The sequence below is a fragment of the Poecilia latipinna genome, unplaced genomic scaffold, assembly GCF_001443285.1.
Source record: "Poecilia latipinna isolate Pla-1442-1.1 unplaced genomic scaffold, P_latipinna-1.0 Scaffold967, whole genome shotgun sequence".
Classification (NCBI taxonomy): Eukaryota; Metazoa; Chordata; class Actinopteri; order Cyprinodontiformes; family Poeciliidae; genus Poecilia; species Poecilia latipinna.
The window spans coordinates 122,835-142,053 of NW_015113583.1; the positions used below are offsets into that span (position 1 = coordinate 122,835).

Here is a 19,219-nt window from a genome sequence, read left to right on the forward strand (position 1 = left end):
GATAAGAAGAAACATATGTTATAAAGAATACAGAGAAAGAAGCAACAGAAACAAATCCTGAAGTGGTTTAATGAAGCCTGTTGTCCTCGTCAGGGGCATAAATATCATCAATTTTGGGTTTGCCATGTTCTTTTAGGTGACTTTGAAATGGTATTTCCTCCAAGACACCATGAACTAGAAAACATGTTGGCCCAGTTACTGTCACTAAAGACAGACGGTTGGTGGTGAGTGAGTGCCCACTAGTCCTTCATGTTGGGGATGTGAACTGATAAACCTCAGCTAAAACAAATCAACAAACAGCTCCAGGAGTAAATAGAAATTCAGAAACTGAAATAACATAATAAAGAGGGTTAGCTTAAGAATGGAAATAGCTCATCGAAAGCATGTCTATCCATCTAAACCTACAAGGCTGATAATTAACGGTGTTCTTGACTAAAGTCCCAGAGGGTTAGAGCCCCAGTTAAACGACAGTTAAACAACATTTAACTGAAGTCCTCAAAGGGGTGCGGGTTTTAATGCTTTTATCTTTTTTAATCTTTTTCAAAATGTCTTTCTCTTTCTCACTGTTTATTCAATGTCACATGCTGTTTGCATTTTAATTATCTAAAGCACTTTGAAATGCCTTGCTGCTGAAATGTGCTATACAAATAAAATTTGATCGATTTTGATTGATTGAATTAACCAGATAATCAGCCACTGGTTAAAAACGAGGTCCTTGTGTATCAGCAACAAGAAGTGATTTCGTCTTAAAAGACAGCAATGAAAAACATCGACCGCATTTCCGAATTCCACCAATCAGAGCACGCTTACAGCGGAGCCAGCCAATAGGAACGCAGCAACAGTTCCATCCCCCGCACAAGTTAGGAAGAGCACGTTCTAGCCCGCTGCTGTTGTTGTTACGGAGTAATCCCGGAGACGTCAGCTCTCTGACAGCATGGGCTCACTGTCATGGCTGGCAGACCTCAGCAGCTCCGCTCTGTCTCCTCCAAACATGTTGCCTTTGCTGCTCTTCTTCGTGGTTTTTTATCTGGTCCGTTTTTATCAGAAGCAGCGCGGCATCTACAGGAACATCCCGCCAGGTCCGCGGCCGTGGCCGGTGGTCGGTAACTTCGGCGCCCTTCTCCTGCCTCCCTTCATCAGGCGGAGGTTCGGACAGACCTCCAACCGGAACATCGGTGTCATGGAGGCTTTAACGTCCCAAGCCAGCGTTTATGGGAACATCTACAGCCTGTTTGTGGGCAGTCAGCTGATCGTTGTTCTGAACGGCTATGAGGTGGTGAAGGACGCGCTGTCAAACCATCCAGATGTGTTCTCAGACCGGCCGGATGTTCCCACTATCTCCATACTCACCAAACGGAAAGGTGAGGAAATGATGAACACGCTGCGGTGCAAAAGATTATATCCAACTTCCTGTCACCGAGACTTTCTTCTCCCTTTTCCATACGGTGAAACCTGGTGGTGGCAGCATCATGCTGTGGGGTGTGTTTCTTTTATTTGATTGGTCAGACTTGATGAGGCGACATAAATGAAAACTCTTTCCTCTTGATCTCGTTACCAGGTGGGAAGAGTATCCAAAAGTTTTACTGAAGTAAAAGTAAAATCAGCCATCCAAAAAATCTTAACAACTCTGTCCAATTTCCTCTCAAAAACTGTAATCTCCCAGACATATGCCACATACCTGTTAAATCCAAAATCATATATTTAGGAATAACAATAGAAAAAGTCACAGAGCTAGCAACTTTTCCAAGATCGATTCCATCCTGCTGGTGAGCTCCAGGGTCCACAGCTGCTGACGTCTTCCAAATTTATCGTTATGCCAGGTATCTGCTAACTCCAAACAGCAGAAATCCTGTTATCATGAGTCCAAATAAATACAGATCCTCCACATCTTCCAGGAACAAAGGAAGACGTGTTTTATTTTCAGCTGCTGTGGTTCTGTTTCTCACTCACTGACATCATTTTTTGTAAACATCTCAAGAGTCCAAAATGTATCCCGCTGGGTATGTCTCTGCAGGATAAGTGGGCTCTTCTTTTCCCAGTCTTCTTATTGAGAAAATTTGATCAATTACATTGAGAGACAAGTTGACCTGATCCATAATTTACAGATTCAGAAACAGAGGCTGCAAAAGCAGCACCAAGACAGAGGAAAGCAGGGCAAAAGTGGGTAAGGAGGGAGCAGAGGAAAAAGCATCTGCCTTCACCGAGAGCTAGACAGGTTTATTGTAATAACTTGGGGACAATTTACTGTCCAGCAAAATTTGTCTTTGTGACAGGCCTGTCTGTAAATGACTAGAGCCGTCTCCTGTTTGTGTTTCAGGAATCGTGTTTGCCCCCTACGGGCTGGTCTGGAGAAAGCAGCGTAAGTTCTGCCACGCCACCCTGAGGAACTTCGGCCTGGGTCGGCTGAGTTTGGAGCCGTGCATTCAGCAGGGCGTGGCCGCCGTCAAAACGGAGCTGCTGAGGCTGAACGGAGAGCGCGGCGCCTGCGGCGTCGACCCCTCCAGGCTGATCAGCAACGCCGTGTCGAACGTCATCTGCTCCCTGATCCTGGGTCAGCGCTTCCATCACGAAGACCCTGAGTTCCACGGCATCCTGGACCTGATGTCGCGCGGGTTGGAGATCTGCATAAACAGCCCCGCGGTGCTCATCAACATCTTCCCGCTGCTCTACTACCTGCCCTTCGGGGCGTTCAGGGAGCTGCGGCGGGTGGAGAGAGACATCACAGTGTTCCTGAAGAAGATCATCAAGAGCCACAGCAACACTTTGGATCCTGACAACCCCAGAGACCTGACTGACATGTACCTGATGGAGATGCTGGCTCAGCAAGCCGCTGGAGAGCAGGACAGCAGCTTCACAGAGGACTACCTCTTCTACATCATCGGAGACCTCTTCATCGCCGGAACCGACACCACCACCAATTCAGTTCTGTGGGTTCTGCTCTACCTGGCCCTGTACCCTGATATCCAAGGTAACAGCGCCGCCTGGTGTGGTAGGTTCGGTTCAATTTGGGACCAAGGTTGCCACATTTGTTACATTTTCAGCTGCTGTGGTTTTCTTTCTCACTCACTGAGTTAAACCAACCAAACCCTTTGAGTAACAGTGAGTTCCCCTCCTTGCCTGTGGGGGCGCTGCGCCAAGAACCACTGAAGGAAATGACACAAAAACCTCTGAAGACACTGAGCACATCTTCCTCCTTCATGAAATGGAAATAAAAATTAAGTCAGATTTCAGTGGTTGGAAAATTTGTTTTATCTTTTTCCAAAGACCATCGACCATTTTTTCAAACCAACCAGAGTTTGATTAAAGCAAACTAAATCCAGCAGCTGTTTGATTCAACCCCTATCTACCATAGGATATTATTTAATCTATTGTTATTTAACCTTTATGGAACCAGGTATGTTGGTTGATAATTTTTTTTTACAAACGACCTGTTTAGAAAACATAAAAAAATCAGACAACAGAATTTTACAGCATATTACATAAACAACAAACACTCAAAAATACCTGAAATCCATGAGTTCATGAGATACCCTTTAAATCAATGGTTAAAACCCCAAATATACGTTAATAAGCATTAACTAAGCAATTAAGCATTCTACTGCAGGAGCTTCCTTATCGCCACTCTTTGGGGTTCAGCCATCAGTGCCAGTCAATAGCATGTCAAGTAGCATTGTGCTTTAGTATTCCTGCTTCCCAAGCTGCATTTTCTTATAAATATTTCAGATAAAAAGTCGTGTGTAAGTGAATTTTCTGCAAATAATTTTGAGTTCATTAGCAAACCTCTGAGGCTTCAGAGAAAAGATGCATTACATCACAAACCAGTAAACTATTTAGGTTGGTATGACTGGATTTCATTTAGGGGTGTCAGAGTAAAGGGAGTCTAACAGAAATACATGCCACACATTTCAAATTTTTATTTACTAAACAATCTGAACACCATGTGTCGTTTTCCTTTCAAGCCTCACCAGATACATTTCAGTTTGTGGTGATTAAGTTTGTGAATTTATCACATATTTCAGGTTTCTAGATGTAAAATCTCTACTTATCAAAAGTGAAAGAAGGAATTAATAACTGGCGGCGGGTTGCCATGTCTCCTCTACTTCCTGATTTTAGTCAGCCTGGCTCAGTAAATATTTAACCACTTCTCACTGATGCAGACTGACACGTCAGCGTTTTCATTGGTGTCACTTTAACCAGGCACGCTTGTGTGTTGAGCCCTAGCCGGTTTCCATGACGACTGACGCTTGCATCCCTCTGTGTGGATCCCAGATGAGGTCCAAGCAGAGATCGACAGAGTGGTGGGCAGACGCCGCCCTCCATCTTTGACTGACAGAGGAAGTTTGCCTTTTACTGAAGCTGCCATCATGGAGGTGCAGAGACTGACGGCGGTGGTTCCTCTCAGCATTCCTCACATGGCATCAGAGACCACAGGTAACCGGGGGCAACCACGGGTACCAGGGGCAACCAGAGGATGATCTGCCATGGAGCGTGTTTTCTGATGGGTTTTATCTGTTTCCCAGTGTTCCGGGGCTTCACCATTCCCAAAGGAACGGTCATTATGCCCAACCTGTACTCGGTCCACAGAGACCCCAGCGTGTGGGACGATCCGGACGCCTTCAACCCGGCCCGCTTCCTGGACGGAGAGGGGAAACTGCTGAGGAGAGAGTCCTTCATACCGTTTGGAATCGGTACGATGCTCTGTCACTCAGGAGAATAAACCAGTTTAGCTTCAGAAGGTTTATTCATTCCTCTTATTATTGATGATTATGGCTTAACAATAATGAACCTCTGAAAATCTTAACATGTTATATTTTTACAATGTTAAGTTATGAGAAAGGTTGTTGCTTAAGAAGCTGGATGTTCAGAGTCTATAATCCAAACGTTTTATCCAAGAATCTTCAAAGAGTTGTAGATGGTGATGCTGTGAGCAGGAAGGATCTCCAGTAGCTGTCAGTGTTGCAACAAATCTTAAAGGCCTCTGACTGAAAAGTGTTGTAACAAGCTAACAGCTAAATTTCCAGTCAGCAGAGATGATATTCCACAGTAACACATCCTAAATGACACCATCACTTGTTTGCTAGCTCTGCTAATCCACCTCCTTTGCTTTGGCCACTCCTCTTTACATCTCTGTCGAGAGACGTTATAGTCGAGGATCCAGAGACGGTTTCAACTTCTTCCTTCTGTCTCTGGATCCACAAAGCCTTCTTTAAACTTCTCTGGGATTTGGGGTCAAAGTTCAGGAATAATTTGACCATTTGAGATGCTAATCAGCTTCTACCAGTTGCAAAACCAATACTCCGTTGCCATGGTTACACATCGACCAGAGGGATTAATTGTCCAAACATGGAACAATTCAACCAAAAAAATATTAACAAAAATCTAGTAAAAGAACATAATACCTGACAGAGCTGCTCCAACATGCTGCTGCCATGAGCGCCACAGTTCTAGAACCAAGCAAATATGGAATCACCTTTCATTCTTTGTCTTTTGTAATATTCTGGTTCGAATCTTAATTTTTTAATAAGCCATAATCACCAAATTAACAGAAATAAACACAAGTAAATCCCTTTTGCATGTGGCCGTCAGGTCGCCGGGTGTGCATGGGCGAACAGCTGGCCAAGATGGAGCTGTTCCTGACCGTCAGCGGTCTGCTGCAGGCCTGCACCTTCCGGCTCCCAGACGGGGCGCCCGCTCCGTCCCTGCACGGTCGCTTCGGCCTGACTCTGGCTCCCTGCCCCTTCGCCTTGTGCGTGAGCGCCCGCAGTGAGGACTCATTCAGCTGCGATGCACTCAGCTAGAGCGGCTGCTGCGACCTAAAGATGCTTCTCAGGTCTCCTGGAGAGACTCTGGGAGAGATTTTAAACCAAAGAGTGTCTCTTTCACAACATCTTATCTTTTAATTTTAAGAATATTTCTCTGATTAGTCAAAATGTATTTGACTCTAAAAAACTTGTATTTCATTTCTAGGTAATTTCATGTGTTAATTTATAAGAACAGTATTAATTTGTTTAGCACTTATATTTATTTCCCTTTAAAAGGTCAATTTTTATTTTTGGCTGATTCTATAAGATACCAGATGAAGATTTTATTGTTTTATGGTCAGTTATTTTAATATGGAGAAAAAATTTATTTTCTGCTCCATAAAATGAAAGCAACTTGAATACCTGACTGATTTAATCTTGATAATAGATTATTGTCATATTATTTTGAGGAAAAATTATGTTTCCTTGGTCATTTTTTAGAAACTTTTGGATGCAGACTTCCTTTGACAGGAATTGTAGAAAAACAGAAATTTAATATTTTAATCAAAGAAGCTTTATTGGCACAAGTCCAGTTTGTGTCTGCTGATGAAATGTATATGAACATTTATTAAAGTTATTTTTGATGTGAAATGACATGACTGATATAACAGGAATTAAGATGCGAATCTTGTTGGGAAAAGTTCCAGAGTGCAGTTTTTGATTTGACCTGCAGATGTCACTGTTACGCTTGTTACATTACTGAACTTTTTTCCTATTCTGTTTTAGGAAAGATGAGGGGAGAAAAACTAAAGCTGATGATGATAAAATATTTCCGTGTTTCCGTGGTTTTATAATTTAATCAATTATGCAGAAAATTTTGGGGGCTTTTTACATCAATTTATGCTGATATATTATGTCTTTAATTTTTTCACATTGCAACTAGAATGCAGCATTATCCGTATTAACTTGTTAATTGTTTGGATTTTGTTAGAAAAGCCACTGGAAAATAATTTTTGCTGCTTTTTGGACCTGCAGCCTCTCAGATCAAGGTCTGAAATTATCCTGAATATTATGGAGTAAGAATATTAATAGTTAAAAAGTAATTTAAAAATACCCAGTATCCTGGAAGGATAAGCAGGTATAAACAGCTGATGCCTAAACATTGATCTCTCTCTCCCGTTCCTGTCATGCAGCTAAGCTTTAATATTCATAAAATATCAAATATGATGTTTGGAATCTCTTTTCTATGGATTAAAGGTGTAAACTATAGTTTCTCCATTGGATTGAGAGTGAAACAAACTGACATCGGACAGAAAAAATTCTGTTTTGATAGTGTTGTAGAAACTGTCCACTAGATGGCGGTAGTTCTTTTTCCAGTCGATTTGTCCGCTGAATCTGGAAGCTTTTAAGATGAAGAAGTAGCCTGCAGTCGACCCTTCACCCAGTTAGGATTCTGACCCCGGTTCTGCAGATTTTAGAGCCTGTATGTTTAGGTTATTTTCCTCCAACATGGCTTTTTTCACGCACCAGATCCAGAGGAGCTTCTCTTCTTCGGTTGTCAGGAATGTTGTGATCAAAAACGTGACGATCATCGGAGGAGGTCAGATGGGAGCAGGAATCGCACAAGTAAGAGACGCAGGCATGGAAGCTTTTCAGGGAATTTCTTGTTTCTTTTTCTTCAACCTGCTGGGAATCTGAGTTTCTGATCTTGTTGTTTTAGGTCGTCCTGGCATTGCCTGTTCATAACTTTAAACGACGTTTAACTAAAGTCCTACGGGGTTTAGAGTCCCAGTTGACGGCGTTTCAAGTAAAAACCTAGAGGTTGGAGTCCTTGTCAAACTGTGTTTCTGACGAAAGTCTCAGAGGGTTAGAGCCCCAGTTAAACGACGTTTAACTGAAGTCCTAAAAGGGGTGCTGGTTTTAATGTTATCTTTTTTAATCTGCAATCAGCTGAATCAGCCATATTAAAACGGGGGAAACATTTAAAACATGCAGGGCAGTGTGCCTTGAGGACCAGGGTTGGGAAACACTGATCTACAGACTTTATTAATCAAATTTTATTTGTATAGCACATTTCAGCAGCAAGGAAATCACCTGGGCTGAAGCAAGGAAACACCTGAAACATGCAGGGCAGTGTGCCTTGAGAAACACTGCGCTAGATGATTCTTCAGAAGATTTTTTTTAATCTATCCATCTGTTTGCTCCACCAATTGATGCTCAACCACAACAGAAGATGAGTTGGTCAGTGTCAATAAACCATTTCCTTCAAATAAAACGATGCATTCTTATAACTTGAGCAAGCTCCGTACAGAACTTACCTCTGTTTATAATCCATTTAATTTAGATGGAGCCCAAAGGACAATATTCGTCCATTCATCTTAAAATACGTTCAGAAAACTGTTCGGCTCCTTCTCACCTGAGCTCAACGGAAGCAGGTATAAATGGAGACAGTGAAATGTAGCTGCTCCCTCTAGTGGTGACGGGTTGATACATCCATCCATCCGTTTGTCCATTCATTCGTCAACTTGTCCGTCCATCCATTTGTCAAACACCTGTTTAGTATTTTGTGTTAACAATAGATGTGAAGTTGATCAAAATCTATTTACTTATTTGCCTAATTAATTTTGCTATTAATTGCTAGTTTGTTTTTTTCCTTAACACCCCAGTTGCTTCTATGTGTTTATATTATTTATATTTATTGAAATATATGTGTTTATTTATTTGCACTGCCTTCCAGAGTTGCTATTTTTTTAAATTTCGATGAAGGATTATCGCATGCCGCCTTCAGAAGGCAGGCAAGAATACATTAACTATTTAAACTATTCATTAGAGGTTATCTGCGTTGCCAGTTCACATCTCTTCGCCCGGTGTTCTGACTACATCAATGTGCGCATGCGCATTACCGCAAGGTAGGACGGATTTACGGGTAGCACAGATAAACGGAACACCGGCGCAAACCCCGCACGCAGCTTAACGGCGTGTCAGAGGTTTTATTAGCACAGCTCTGCCTCCGGTCCAACCCGCTGCATTTTTAATTTCTGAAGGCTTCGTTTATCACCTGCCTTGATAGATGCAGCTACCTAATAGTGATCAAAATAGGAAGAAATTATTGTATTTTATTTGTCATTTGCAAGAAAAACATAAATTACGCTTAAAAAATGTATTTGTAGTGATGACGCCACTGACGTTTGAGCCATTTTCTCTTGCCTTTTATCGACTCACCTGCATTTAATCCTGATTTATTCAGATGACCTGATTAATTTAGTGGATCGTTAAGACGCAACTTATTCACTAATGTCAGTTTGATAGAAAATAACTTATTTCATTGCGCTGTGATAGACAGTGGTAGTACGCTGACGACATGCTAGCTAATGTTAAAACAATAAGATAAATGCGGTAACCATGGTAACCAGTGAGCGTTCAAAGCCTGCCCCGATGCTTGCTGCAGTTAAGTTGCGCGCGCATCCTCTGTGTTTACTGACAAATAATCCATCGCTGCTTTTGACTGATAGTTGTTACCATAGCAACCGGTAACCGAGAGCTCGTCCCCTTTTTCTATTGTCATCTGTCACCTGCGGTATGTATTGGGATCGGCTCTGTTTTCTGCCCTATTATTCGATTTTAGACTAATTTAATCATATGCAGCGTTTCATGTGTAAATTTCGCCATGTTTTGAAAGTATTATCATTATTAATGCTGTGAATTTTAGTTTAATGTTGTTTAATTTTACAACTTCTAACTGCTGTCAACTGCTCATTGGGAGCCACTGCTGTGTAGTTTTTGGGTTATTTATTGTATTTATTTAACATATAGGGACACAGGCTGCTGGACCGACTTTAGCCACCAACTTGACTTTTCTCTGGTTCGGTATGTTTTAAGTTTTGATTCACAGTAATGTTTCAGTTACCAGTTGTATGATCCATGTGTGATTTTGTTGCCTGCAGTAAAATATATATATATATTATGTTAAAGATTAAATTAGCTATGTTGATGAATGACTTGGATTTACATCACTATATAATCGCAGTCAGCTCGCCGCCTTTTTCTATGGCCAACTGATGTTTACCATCAACTTGATTTTCTCTCTTGTTGAAATAAATACAGTGAACCTGAGGAAGCTCAATCATTTCCATTTGCATTATTTATTGTTTTTCTCTCTTTCTGCCAAAAACTGGATGATAAAAGTCTCAGCTAGCCCTTTTTGTGAAGACAGTTTTGTTTACAGAGACTTCATAATTAATTTTATTTGGAGTTTTTTGTTTCAGATATTTAAAATGTCTTCCAGTTCCAGTGTAAAATGTTTATTAGAAATTAAAGTTTATTGATTTTAAAGTTTATGTTCTTATGCTAAAAGACAGTAGCTATGTTTCCATTATCCATATATTTGAGCAATTTGACATTCCAAAAATAAATTTGCTTAATATTTAAAATGTCTAACCGGTTTGAGTGTTAAATGTTAAGTAGAATTTAAAGTTTATTGATCTTTGAGGATATGTTCTAGTTCGTTATATTACTTGATAATGGTCTCAAAACAACAATATTATAATTTATCGCAATAACTCCTGGAACATTTTATCGTCCAACACACGTTGATATCGAGACAGACCTTTCCATCTGTGTGTCTCTCCATCAACGCTTCAATGCTGCGTTTCTTCCAGGTTCCATATTTGAACTCTGACCTTCATCTGCTCTAAACCTGTGGTGAACAGTTCAGTTTGTACTTTAACCAACAGACCAAGGAGGACGAGGGTCTGAAAGTGAATCTGGTGTTTTGACCAGATTGCTACGCTCCAGACCAGGATTTTAAAACCTGCTCACATGAAAACCCAACCGGAGCAAAACGAATCCCTTCACAGCCTGATGGAGCTGGTGTGCTTTCTGTTTTCTCCCTGGAGGTCGCTGCATCCACCGGCCACTCGGTGACACTGGTGGACATGACGGACGACATCCTGAAGAAAGCGATGAAAGGAATCCAGGGCAGCCTGAGGAGAGTGGTGAAGAAGAAATTTTCTGACGACCCGGAGGTGAGGCACTGCAGATCGTCGGAGGAACAAACAGGCAATGAGCGTTTCACAGAGAACATCCTGGTTTCTCCTCAGTCTGGCGACGACTTCATCCAGAAGGTGATGCAGAACGTGTCGACCACCACAAACCCTGCAGCTGCCGTCACCACCTCAGACCTGGTGGTGGAAGCCATCGTGGAGAATATGAAGATCAAACAGGATCTGTTTGGTTTCCTGGACAAGATGGCGCCCGAGTAAGAGTCACCGCCCGGCTAACATGATGGAAATGTTTCTCTGGCTTTCAGGTCTGGGTTTTGTTTGCTCTCGATGTTTACTTATCAGTATGTTAGATTATAGAGTCAGACTTTTTCAAAGTATCTCCATGGAAACAAAAATATTTTTCACAGAAACCTTCCTGCTCACAACGAGGCTAAAATAGGGCTCAAACGATTAATCTGATTAATCGTCACTAATTCAGATTAATCGTTAACTGGAGAACACAGACCCAGAAAATGGCCGTTTGCTGAAAGAACACAGCAGTAAGTAAGCCAAAAACTACAAAAATATATGCATTTTGTATTTAAAAAAAAAAAACTCTGTTTCTGTACATCTGTTCTACCCAGAATTCCTCGAGTGGCAGCTTTAGCTTCACCTGGTTCAAGTATTGTAAAACTTTTAAGCACATTTTGCTATTTGTCAGTTAATCCAAGAAATAATCACTAGATCAGCTCTGTTGATGTTAAGTCAAACAGAAATGTTCACATTTCGATGTTAGACCTTTTTTTAGCTGATAAAAAATGCTCATGTTCTTCACCCATGGTGGGTTTGCATTGCATTTGGAGTATCGGCACATTAGCATTGGCTTCCACTAAATGCTTTATTGTTAGCAGAACTAGTATTTGGGATTAGTGCTTAAGGATTAGCACGTTAATGGAAGGCCTTCAAACTGAGTTCCATCTAAATGTAAAATTGTGACCCGATGAGTTTTTGGTTGGTGTAGAAATAATTTTCCGGTATCTTCTGTTGCAGACACACCATCTTCGCCAGCAACACGTCCTCGCTGCCCATCAGTGACATGGCCAGCGCCACCAGCAGGCCGGACCGGTGCGGAGGCCTCCACTTCTTCAACCCCGTTCCCATGATGAAACTGGTAGAGGTGGGTCGCACGCAGAGACGAGCTGTCCAGACTGGTTTTAGATCAGACCCGAACCGATGAGCAGAACTGGAGCTGCTTTTTCCTGTAAACACAACGTAACCGGATCAGTTTTACGTCTAGGAACAAGAAGAGTTGTTAAAAAACACAAAGTATTATGTGATTTAGAGGCCCGTGGTACCATTTTATAGCATAATCAAGTTGTTACCTTCAGTTGTTATACAAAGTCTGTATGCATCAATATGACTTAAAAGAAATGTCACTTTCTTAAGACCTTGAAATTGGGCCTCTGTCTCTTTAAAAACTCCAGCTCTGCCTTCAACATGGCTCCTCTATTAACCCTTTGACGCTTTTACCAGCATTGCTCAGAGAAGTAGCTCCTATAGCGAGCTCAGCAGTTCCACCAGGTGTTTGCTAATTGCTGCTGGCTAGTCTGGAGGAGTTGAGTGGGGGAGGAGCTGCGGCTTGAAGGCGGGGCTAGGTTCACCCTGGCGTTTTGCACAGCTGAATGTTTATGAATTTCTCAAACATTCATGGAAGAATCAAAGTCACACTTCAGGTTTGTTTTTGATGAGGGTACAGCCCCTTTGAAAGGTGAACAACTTTGGCTGATACCGATGTTGACGCCAATAAATCCTGCATCCTCGCTCTGCATTCTACCTGAACGTTGGACCAGTTTCCCAGCCTGTTGCCTCGGATCTTTTCCTGCTTCTTGTTTCCTGGATGACGTTATGGACGCTTGCATCCCGCCAGGCTTGAAAGTTGGTAAAATCTCGATCTCCTGCAGGTCGTCGCGACGTCATCGACCAGCCCAGAGACGTCCGAGTCCCTCCTGAACTTCACCAAAGCACTCGGAAAAACGCCGGTGTGCTGCAAGGTGAGGTGGAACAGTTGAGGACGGACCGTCTGACGAGGACGGTTCCGGTCTCTGAATCCCTGTCTTGTTTGTCCAGGACACACCTGGGTTCATCGTGAACCGGCTGCTGGTTCCCTACATGATGGAGGCCCTGCGGCTGCACGAGAGAGGTGCGTCTCCGTCTGCTTCGCCGGTAAAACGGTTGCCATGGATTCACATCAGTTTCTTTCTGCAGGCCACGGGTCCAAAGAAGACATCGATATCGCCATGAAGCTGGGTGCCGGTTATCCGATGGGACCGTTTGAGCTCAGTGACTACGTGGGACTGGACACAATAAAGTTCATCACGGATGGTGGGTATTTACTAATAGGGCCTATAAATTTTACTGTTGTAGTTTGGCCACCACCCAGCAGAGGGCGCTGCTGGTCATCCTTTACTGAGCCAGTTGATAGAATTAAAGATGGCGACTGCTTTAAAAGCCACCGTTGACAAGTAGGTATGAACATCTTTGGTCATGGATATTAAGGTGTTTCACATATTTCATTATTTTCATCTTTTATTTTTCTATCCGGCAATAAAAGAGATTCCTGTTTTGTTATATTTTATAAATATGTCTGCTTAATGAAATGAGAAAACCACAATTTTCTGTTTATTCAGTCAGTATTTAATACTGCTGACACCAAATAATGTTAAAATTCAGTAGATATTTATTTTAATTCACCATATGAGAATTTAGGCCGTTATGGGAAGACAGTGGACCCTCTTCATACATGAGAAAACTCAGGTTTTCAAGAAAATGGCTGCTTATCGGTGAATAGTTAGTCGATGTTAGATAAACTGATTAATCGATAATTTGGATCTAATTAATCCTCTTCCTCCTGAATCTTTAGGCTGGCGTGAGAAGGAACCCGACAACCCGCTCTTTGCTCCCAGTGATCTCCTCAACAAGCTGGTCGCTGAGGGGAAACTGGGCAAGAAGTCGCTAGAGGGATTCTACAAGTACAGCAAGTGATCGGATCAGAACTGGAGCAGCGGAGCCTCCAGGCAGAACGGATCAGAACAGAAAAGTGCCTCTCGGGTCGTTAACATCCAGACCATCAGACCTGATTAAACACATGCTTTAAAAACAACTGAATGTGATTTATTAAAAAAAACATAAACCAGTAAGATGATTGATTACCGAAGCAGAGCTAATTTATGATCCAGAAAACATTCTCTGAGCTGAAATATTTCAACCCAGTGTTTTTCAAAGTGGGGCCGCCAGGGGGCGCTAGAGGAGCCTCAGAGAACTGGAGGGGAAAAATGCAAAAGAATAAAACTTATCACAAAATCGAACCTGTTTTTCAGTCATTATTAAAATATTGGGCAAAACAATTTATTGGAATATTTTTTACCATGCTCTTCTTTCTGATTAGCTGCCAGTTAAATTCATCAAGCTGCTTTAAGTTAAAAGGAATGATGCAGCATTCATGCCACAAAAATGCAGCAGTTAATGAATAAATAATAAAATTGATGCTTCTTTACGTACTTTATAGCACTACCTGTAGGTTCACAAATTTTACCTTTCAAAATTCTACCCATTATTTCACTTTAACAAAACATTTTTCCTGTTATAAGTGAAATAATCTGCCAGTGGAAGCAAAATATTAAGGAGTTATTTATTTAAAACAAGCTCTTATATGTTGCTGAAAAGTTGCTTATAATTTAGTTTAGTCTTATTTCAAGTGTTTTAAGATATTTGCATTAGAAATTTGACCAAAACTCTTTGGTAAGTTTTTGTGTTTTCACACTAAAGACTGCGTCCACTTTCCAGATGCAGAGTTTGGTTAAAAACAAAGTCCAGAGTTTTCTGTTTGCCTGTCAACAGAAACAAACAACAAAACCAGCATCAGGCTGAGATTACGTCTATGAAGTCATTAGAACGTTTTCCCAGTAGTTCTGCCTGCCGTCCCGGTTCTGTGTACGCTGCGGCTCGTCTGTAGTGGTCACAGCAACCAACAGAACCCGACCACTGAAACATCTGCTGGGAATCTCCATAGTTACACAAACAGTCAGAAGAAAGCTAATTTAGGGATTTTGGTCGAGAATTTTGACGTGGATCTTCAGGAATTCTGATGCTCTGGAGTTTTTCCACACCCGGATTTGTTTCAGCTGAGATTTGGAAGTACAAACTCTTAAATTTCAGCTTCATCCTCGGTGAGAAAACCAAAAATAAAACCCAATATGTTGATGTCTACGAACAGAACCTGAAGGAAAACTAAACCGAACAGCTTCAAATGTCAAACAGCAAAGGTCAAAGTAGAGACCAAATGCCAGGATGTAAAAATATGAGAGCGCAGTAATCTTATCAGTTACAGGAAATCTGACAAAAATGAAATAAATTTGAACCACTGAGACGTTTTTCCTCATATTTGCTTGTTTATGTTGAACTTCTAGTTTGCAGAAAAGCTGCAAAGAATCAAAATGATCACAGGTGCAAAACATAAATAAAACCTCATGCTTTTATTCTGAAAGAGGACACACACTCCTGTAGTCCTTTTCTATTTAAAAAAGACTTGAATTATTTGCTTATTTGCATTTTTTGTGTATTTCTAATATTGTATTCAAAAAAGGCTTATAGTGGTCAAATGAAATATCTGCAGAATGTGATAATTTCTTAAATCAGATTAATCGTTGGAATAATTAATGAAATAATCGTTAGTTGTAACCATATAAAAAACATGCAGAAACTATCAGAATTTTTAACCTTTGATCCTTGGATGCAAACCAGCAGCTATCAGCTGATAAATGTGGAAAAAAAGAAAATAAAACGGCATATTTCACCAAAACTGAGTAAAAGAAGGAAACAAGTGAGACTAAAGGTTCTGGTTGGTTCTACATGTGACGATGATTTTCCACTGGTTTGGACCAAAGACTGAAGCTGGAAGACAGAAAACTTTTCCTCCAAAAACAGATCCAGGTGTGGCAAAAATCTTCCACAATGTTGTTGGAGAATGTTTTATGATCCGACAAAACCGGACTGGAACTTTGGGCCAAAACTTTCTGCAGCTGAACAGAAACAAAATTAAGTGATTATCTTTGGACCTTAAGAGGAAGATCTAGAGTTATAGATCTAGATTCAGCACACAGCTCAGTCACTACAGCTGGAAACCAGGATCTGGGTTTGAACCTTCAGAGTCACATAAAGACAGTTACAAAGTCGGCCTTCTATGACCTGCAGAACATTTCTAGGATTTCCATCAAGATCTAGAGAAACTCATCCGTGCGTTTAACTGCATAAAAAAAAAAAAAATCAGAAAGCTGCAGCCAATACAGAACCACAAATCTGGAACAAACATCCAGAAAACTGAAAAACAGCCGAAACGTCGAGTTTCTCTAAGTCAAGGTTAAAAATCCAGATGTGCAGTCGATTTTGATCGATTTGTTACTGGAACGCTGATTAATTTCTGTATTAATTCAATATATTATGAGAATTACTCTTGGCTTTGAGGGTATTTGACTAAATGTAATGTTTGTTTGCTGTTCCCAAAATGTTTTAATCACAAAGCGCTTTGATAAAATGAGCAATTCAAACTGGTCTACATTACAGCATGCAAGCACATTATTCCACTTTTTTATATATATTTGTAAACAAAACTGGATTAAAAAAAGAAATTGTTAATAAGCTAATATTTTAGTACATCACCAAATAACCCTACCCTATTTAGAAGTTGACCAGAAGATGGCGCCGTTTCATCAGAATTACACCAGATCAGATCCAAACACAACATTCAGATTTTTAATGTCTATCCTTTAATCAACCTTCAAATTTATACACAGTCTGTACATTAATGTTGTTTTTGTTGCTCTCCGTCTTCGAGCTTTAAAGCACGTTAAGGTTTCAGGTCTGCTCACCACACGACTCATCAGATGAGACAATGGTGCCTTTTTATTAAAAAAAAAAGAACAAAAAACATGTTGAAACAATTCAAATATGACTTCCTGGGAAGCAAAATGCTCCTCCAAGATAACAGTGACCCGAAATATTAAAATAATAATAAAAAAATTAATTTGTCAAGTAATACTAAAAATAGAGCATCAAAATAAAATTAAAAAATGTTACAGAGATGGAATAAACAACATGGCTAAAAGACCACACTATTAGCTACCAGAGAGAGAAAAGACAAAAAGGTCCATTGCAATAAAAGAAAGACTGTCAAGTGCTGGAGTAAATATATATATCTGCTTCATTTGTCGTGTTTCCGAGCAATAAAATCCTGACGTAGCCTGCAAAAATATCCAGAAAAATCCAACATATCCTGACAGTTTTTAAAAAGTACACATACCGAGCGTTTATGTTACACCGGAGGCGACCCCGAGGTCACTATTTGTTACAAATAGTTATCAAAAGAAGCCGCAAGTTTCGATTTTCTGCAAGACGCTCCAACAAGAAAAATGGCTTTCTTGCGTCCAAAAGCTTATTTTCAAATATACCACTATAAAAAAACAAAACAAAACAAAAATCACTAAAATATACACCGAGAAGATGAAACGAGATACAAAAACAAAAGCATTCAAAATAAAATTCAGTCTAAATAAAGCAAAGAGAGAGAGAGAGAGTCGAAATGATCCATTTTTTTTCTTCGCATCAACTTGGTCGGACGTTTGGTGAGACGAGATGAGATCCCTCCGTCTTCCTTAGTGCAGTCTGTCGAAACAACAAAAACAAAAACAAAGAGGCGTTTGGTCGGGTGGAACGGTCCCCAAAACGTTTCCAGTGAGAGGTCGGAGCGAGGGAGGGGCGAGCGAGGGCCTGATGGACTATACAAAAACGGACAGGTGACAAATAAGTTAGAATAAGTTAGTGCCGGTGGAGGAGGAGGAAGAGGGGCAGGGGGAAGAGGAGGAGTCTGTGCTGCGGGTTTTCAGTGCAGAAGACAGACGGAGGGTTTGGTGCGACGGCGCTCCCGCTAAAAATCCTGATTGTCTCGTTCAGTTCAGTCTCCGGAGCGGAGGCGCCTTCAGGAGGCGAGGGAGGAGCTAAATCTGTCCCGGTGTGGCGGAGGTGAAGGTGGAGGGGCGGAGGAGGATGGGGTCCCGCTGAGAACCGGAGAGTTTTGGGTCTTCATGGAATCTAACAGGCCTCCATCTCAAGCAGAGGACCCGATGATGCTGCCTTCGCTTTGCACGTCGAAAAGCTGTTCCTCTTTCCTCCTGAGGGAAGAAAACAGAAACGCTCAACATCTGCACTGCAAACTGTCCCAGGAAGTATGGAGATAATATGGCCATTTTGAAACCATCCTCAACATATGGTTTAATGCAAGAACACACCCTCAAAGATGGAAAAAAAAAACTTTAATTTCTAAAGAACATTTAACACCAGAAGTGGAAAATATTTAATATCCAAAATAAACAAAGAAAACAATAATTAAAATGGATTAGAAAGTCTGTGTAACCAACACTGCATTAAAAAATAAAATAAAAATCAAGTCATTCAGCTCAGACAGGTAAACAGGCAAAAGTGGCAGGAAGTGCAGATGAACTACTTCATATTATATATAAAATGTTTGCAGTTTTCTCAAAATGCCGATTTTTCAATGATGTTAAAGAAGCGGTGTTATACGTCTTCCAGGCACATGGAACCATTTTATAGCACAATGAAGTAACTATGTTACATTCAGTTGTTATAAAATGCTTCATATATGAAATCTGACTTAAATTTCACTTTGTAATTTAATGCCTTGAAATTGGGCCTCTGTCTCTTTAAGAAACTCCTGCTCTTTCTGAGACTCCGCCTTCAGGAGCAACATGGCTCCTCTATTAACCCTTTAACGACGTTTTAACCAGCCTTGCTCTGAGAAGCAGCTCCTATAATGAGCTCAGGTTATGCTCACCAGGTGTGTGCTAATTGCTGCTGGCTAGTCTGAAGGAGCTGAATGGAGACAGTGCTCTGTGAGGCAGAAGCTCTTAAATTTAGAAACTGCAGCTCTGAAGAGGAGCTTCGTTCTTGAAGTCGCCTTTATGGACGAAGCTCCTCCTCAGAGCTGCTTGGACCAACCAGGCGTTTTCCACAGCTGAATGGTTGCCATGGAGATTAAAAGATTTCTCAAACATGCATGAAAGAATCAAAGCAACAGTCCAGGTGTGTTTTTGATGAGGGAATAAGATAATAACATGATGGAAAACTTGGTTTTACACGATACTGCCCTTTTAAAGTGGAGCATCTGTAACGACTAATGGTCATGCTTATTGTAATTATTAAGCGATTAGTTTATTTATTGCTTATTGTGAAAGACTTATCGGCAGTAAAAAGTCGCTCACATTCCAGACAGACGCGTCAGGCTGAGCCGCCTCACTCTGCAGACTCTCACCGCCATTCCCACCGCCGTCCTCATCCTCATTCCCATCCACTCCATCCATCAGCAGTTTTTTTTTTTTTTTTTTTTTTTTTGGAATTCCGGCGGCTTGATGGGGGGGGGGGCCCCCC

The 19,219-nt window shown here is 41.1% G+C and overlaps 3 protein-coding genes across 7 annotated transcripts in view; 2 read left to right on the forward strand and 1 right to left on the reverse strand.

The window, feature by feature from the left end:
- The first annotated feature begins 708 nt into the window (after nucleotides 1–708).
- On the forward strand, nucleotides 709–6,570 carry cyp2u1 (cytochrome P450, family 2, subfamily U, polypeptide 1). Its single transcript, XM_015049940.1, has 5 exons — nucleotides 709–1,361; nucleotides 2,318–2,968; nucleotides 4,270–4,431; nucleotides 4,521–4,688; nucleotides 5,587–6,570. The coding sequence occupies exons 1-5, from the start codon at nucleotides 935–937 to the stop codon at nucleotides 5,796–5,798; spliced, it is 1,620 nt and encodes a 539-aa protein (XP_014905426.1). The 5' UTR covers nucleotides 709–934; the 3' UTR covers nucleotides 5,799–6,570.
- A 573-nt stretch (nucleotides 6,571–7,143) lies between these two features.
- On the forward strand, nucleotides 7,144–14,085 carry hadh (hydroxyacyl-CoA dehydrogenase). Of its 2 annotated transcripts, XM_015049944.1 has the most exons (9): nucleotides 9,253–9,318; nucleotides 9,563–9,608; nucleotides 10,637–10,765; nucleotides 10,841–10,998; nucleotides 11,774–11,900; nucleotides 12,685–12,774; nucleotides 12,851–12,923; nucleotides 12,989–13,105; nucleotides 13,644–14,085. In XM_015049944.1, exons 3-9 carry the CDS (start codon nucleotides 10,676–10,678, stop codon nucleotides 13,763–13,765), a joined length of 777 nt encoding a protein of 258 aa, XP_014905430.1. In that variant the 5' UTR covers nucleotides 9,253–9,318; nucleotides 9,563–9,608; nucleotides 10,637–10,675; the 3' UTR covers nucleotides 13,766–14,085. The 2 variants fall into 2 exon arrangements, with proteins under 2 accessions (XP_014905429.1, XP_014905430.1); XM_015049943.1 differs by lacking the exons at nucleotides 9,253–9,318; nucleotides 9,563–9,608 and adding an exon at nucleotides 7,144–7,367.
- A 3,252-nt stretch (nucleotides 14,086–17,337) lies between these two features.
- lef1 (lymphoid enhancer-binding factor 1) overlaps nucleotides 17,338–19,219 on the reverse strand; it is a 73,653-nt gene continuing 71,771 nt past the window's right edge. For 2 of the 4 annotated variants that reach the window (XM_015049937.1, XM_015049936.1), the window contains exon 10: nucleotides 17,338–17,946. In XM_015049937.1, the coding sequence (XP_014905423.1) occupies nucleotides 17,867–17,946 (80 nt within the window). In that variant the 3' untranslated portion in view covers nucleotides 17,338–17,866. The remainder of the gene's footprint in view (nucleotides 17,947–19,219) is intronic. The other 2 variants (XM_015049939.1, XM_015049938.1) reach the window with 1 other exon arrangement.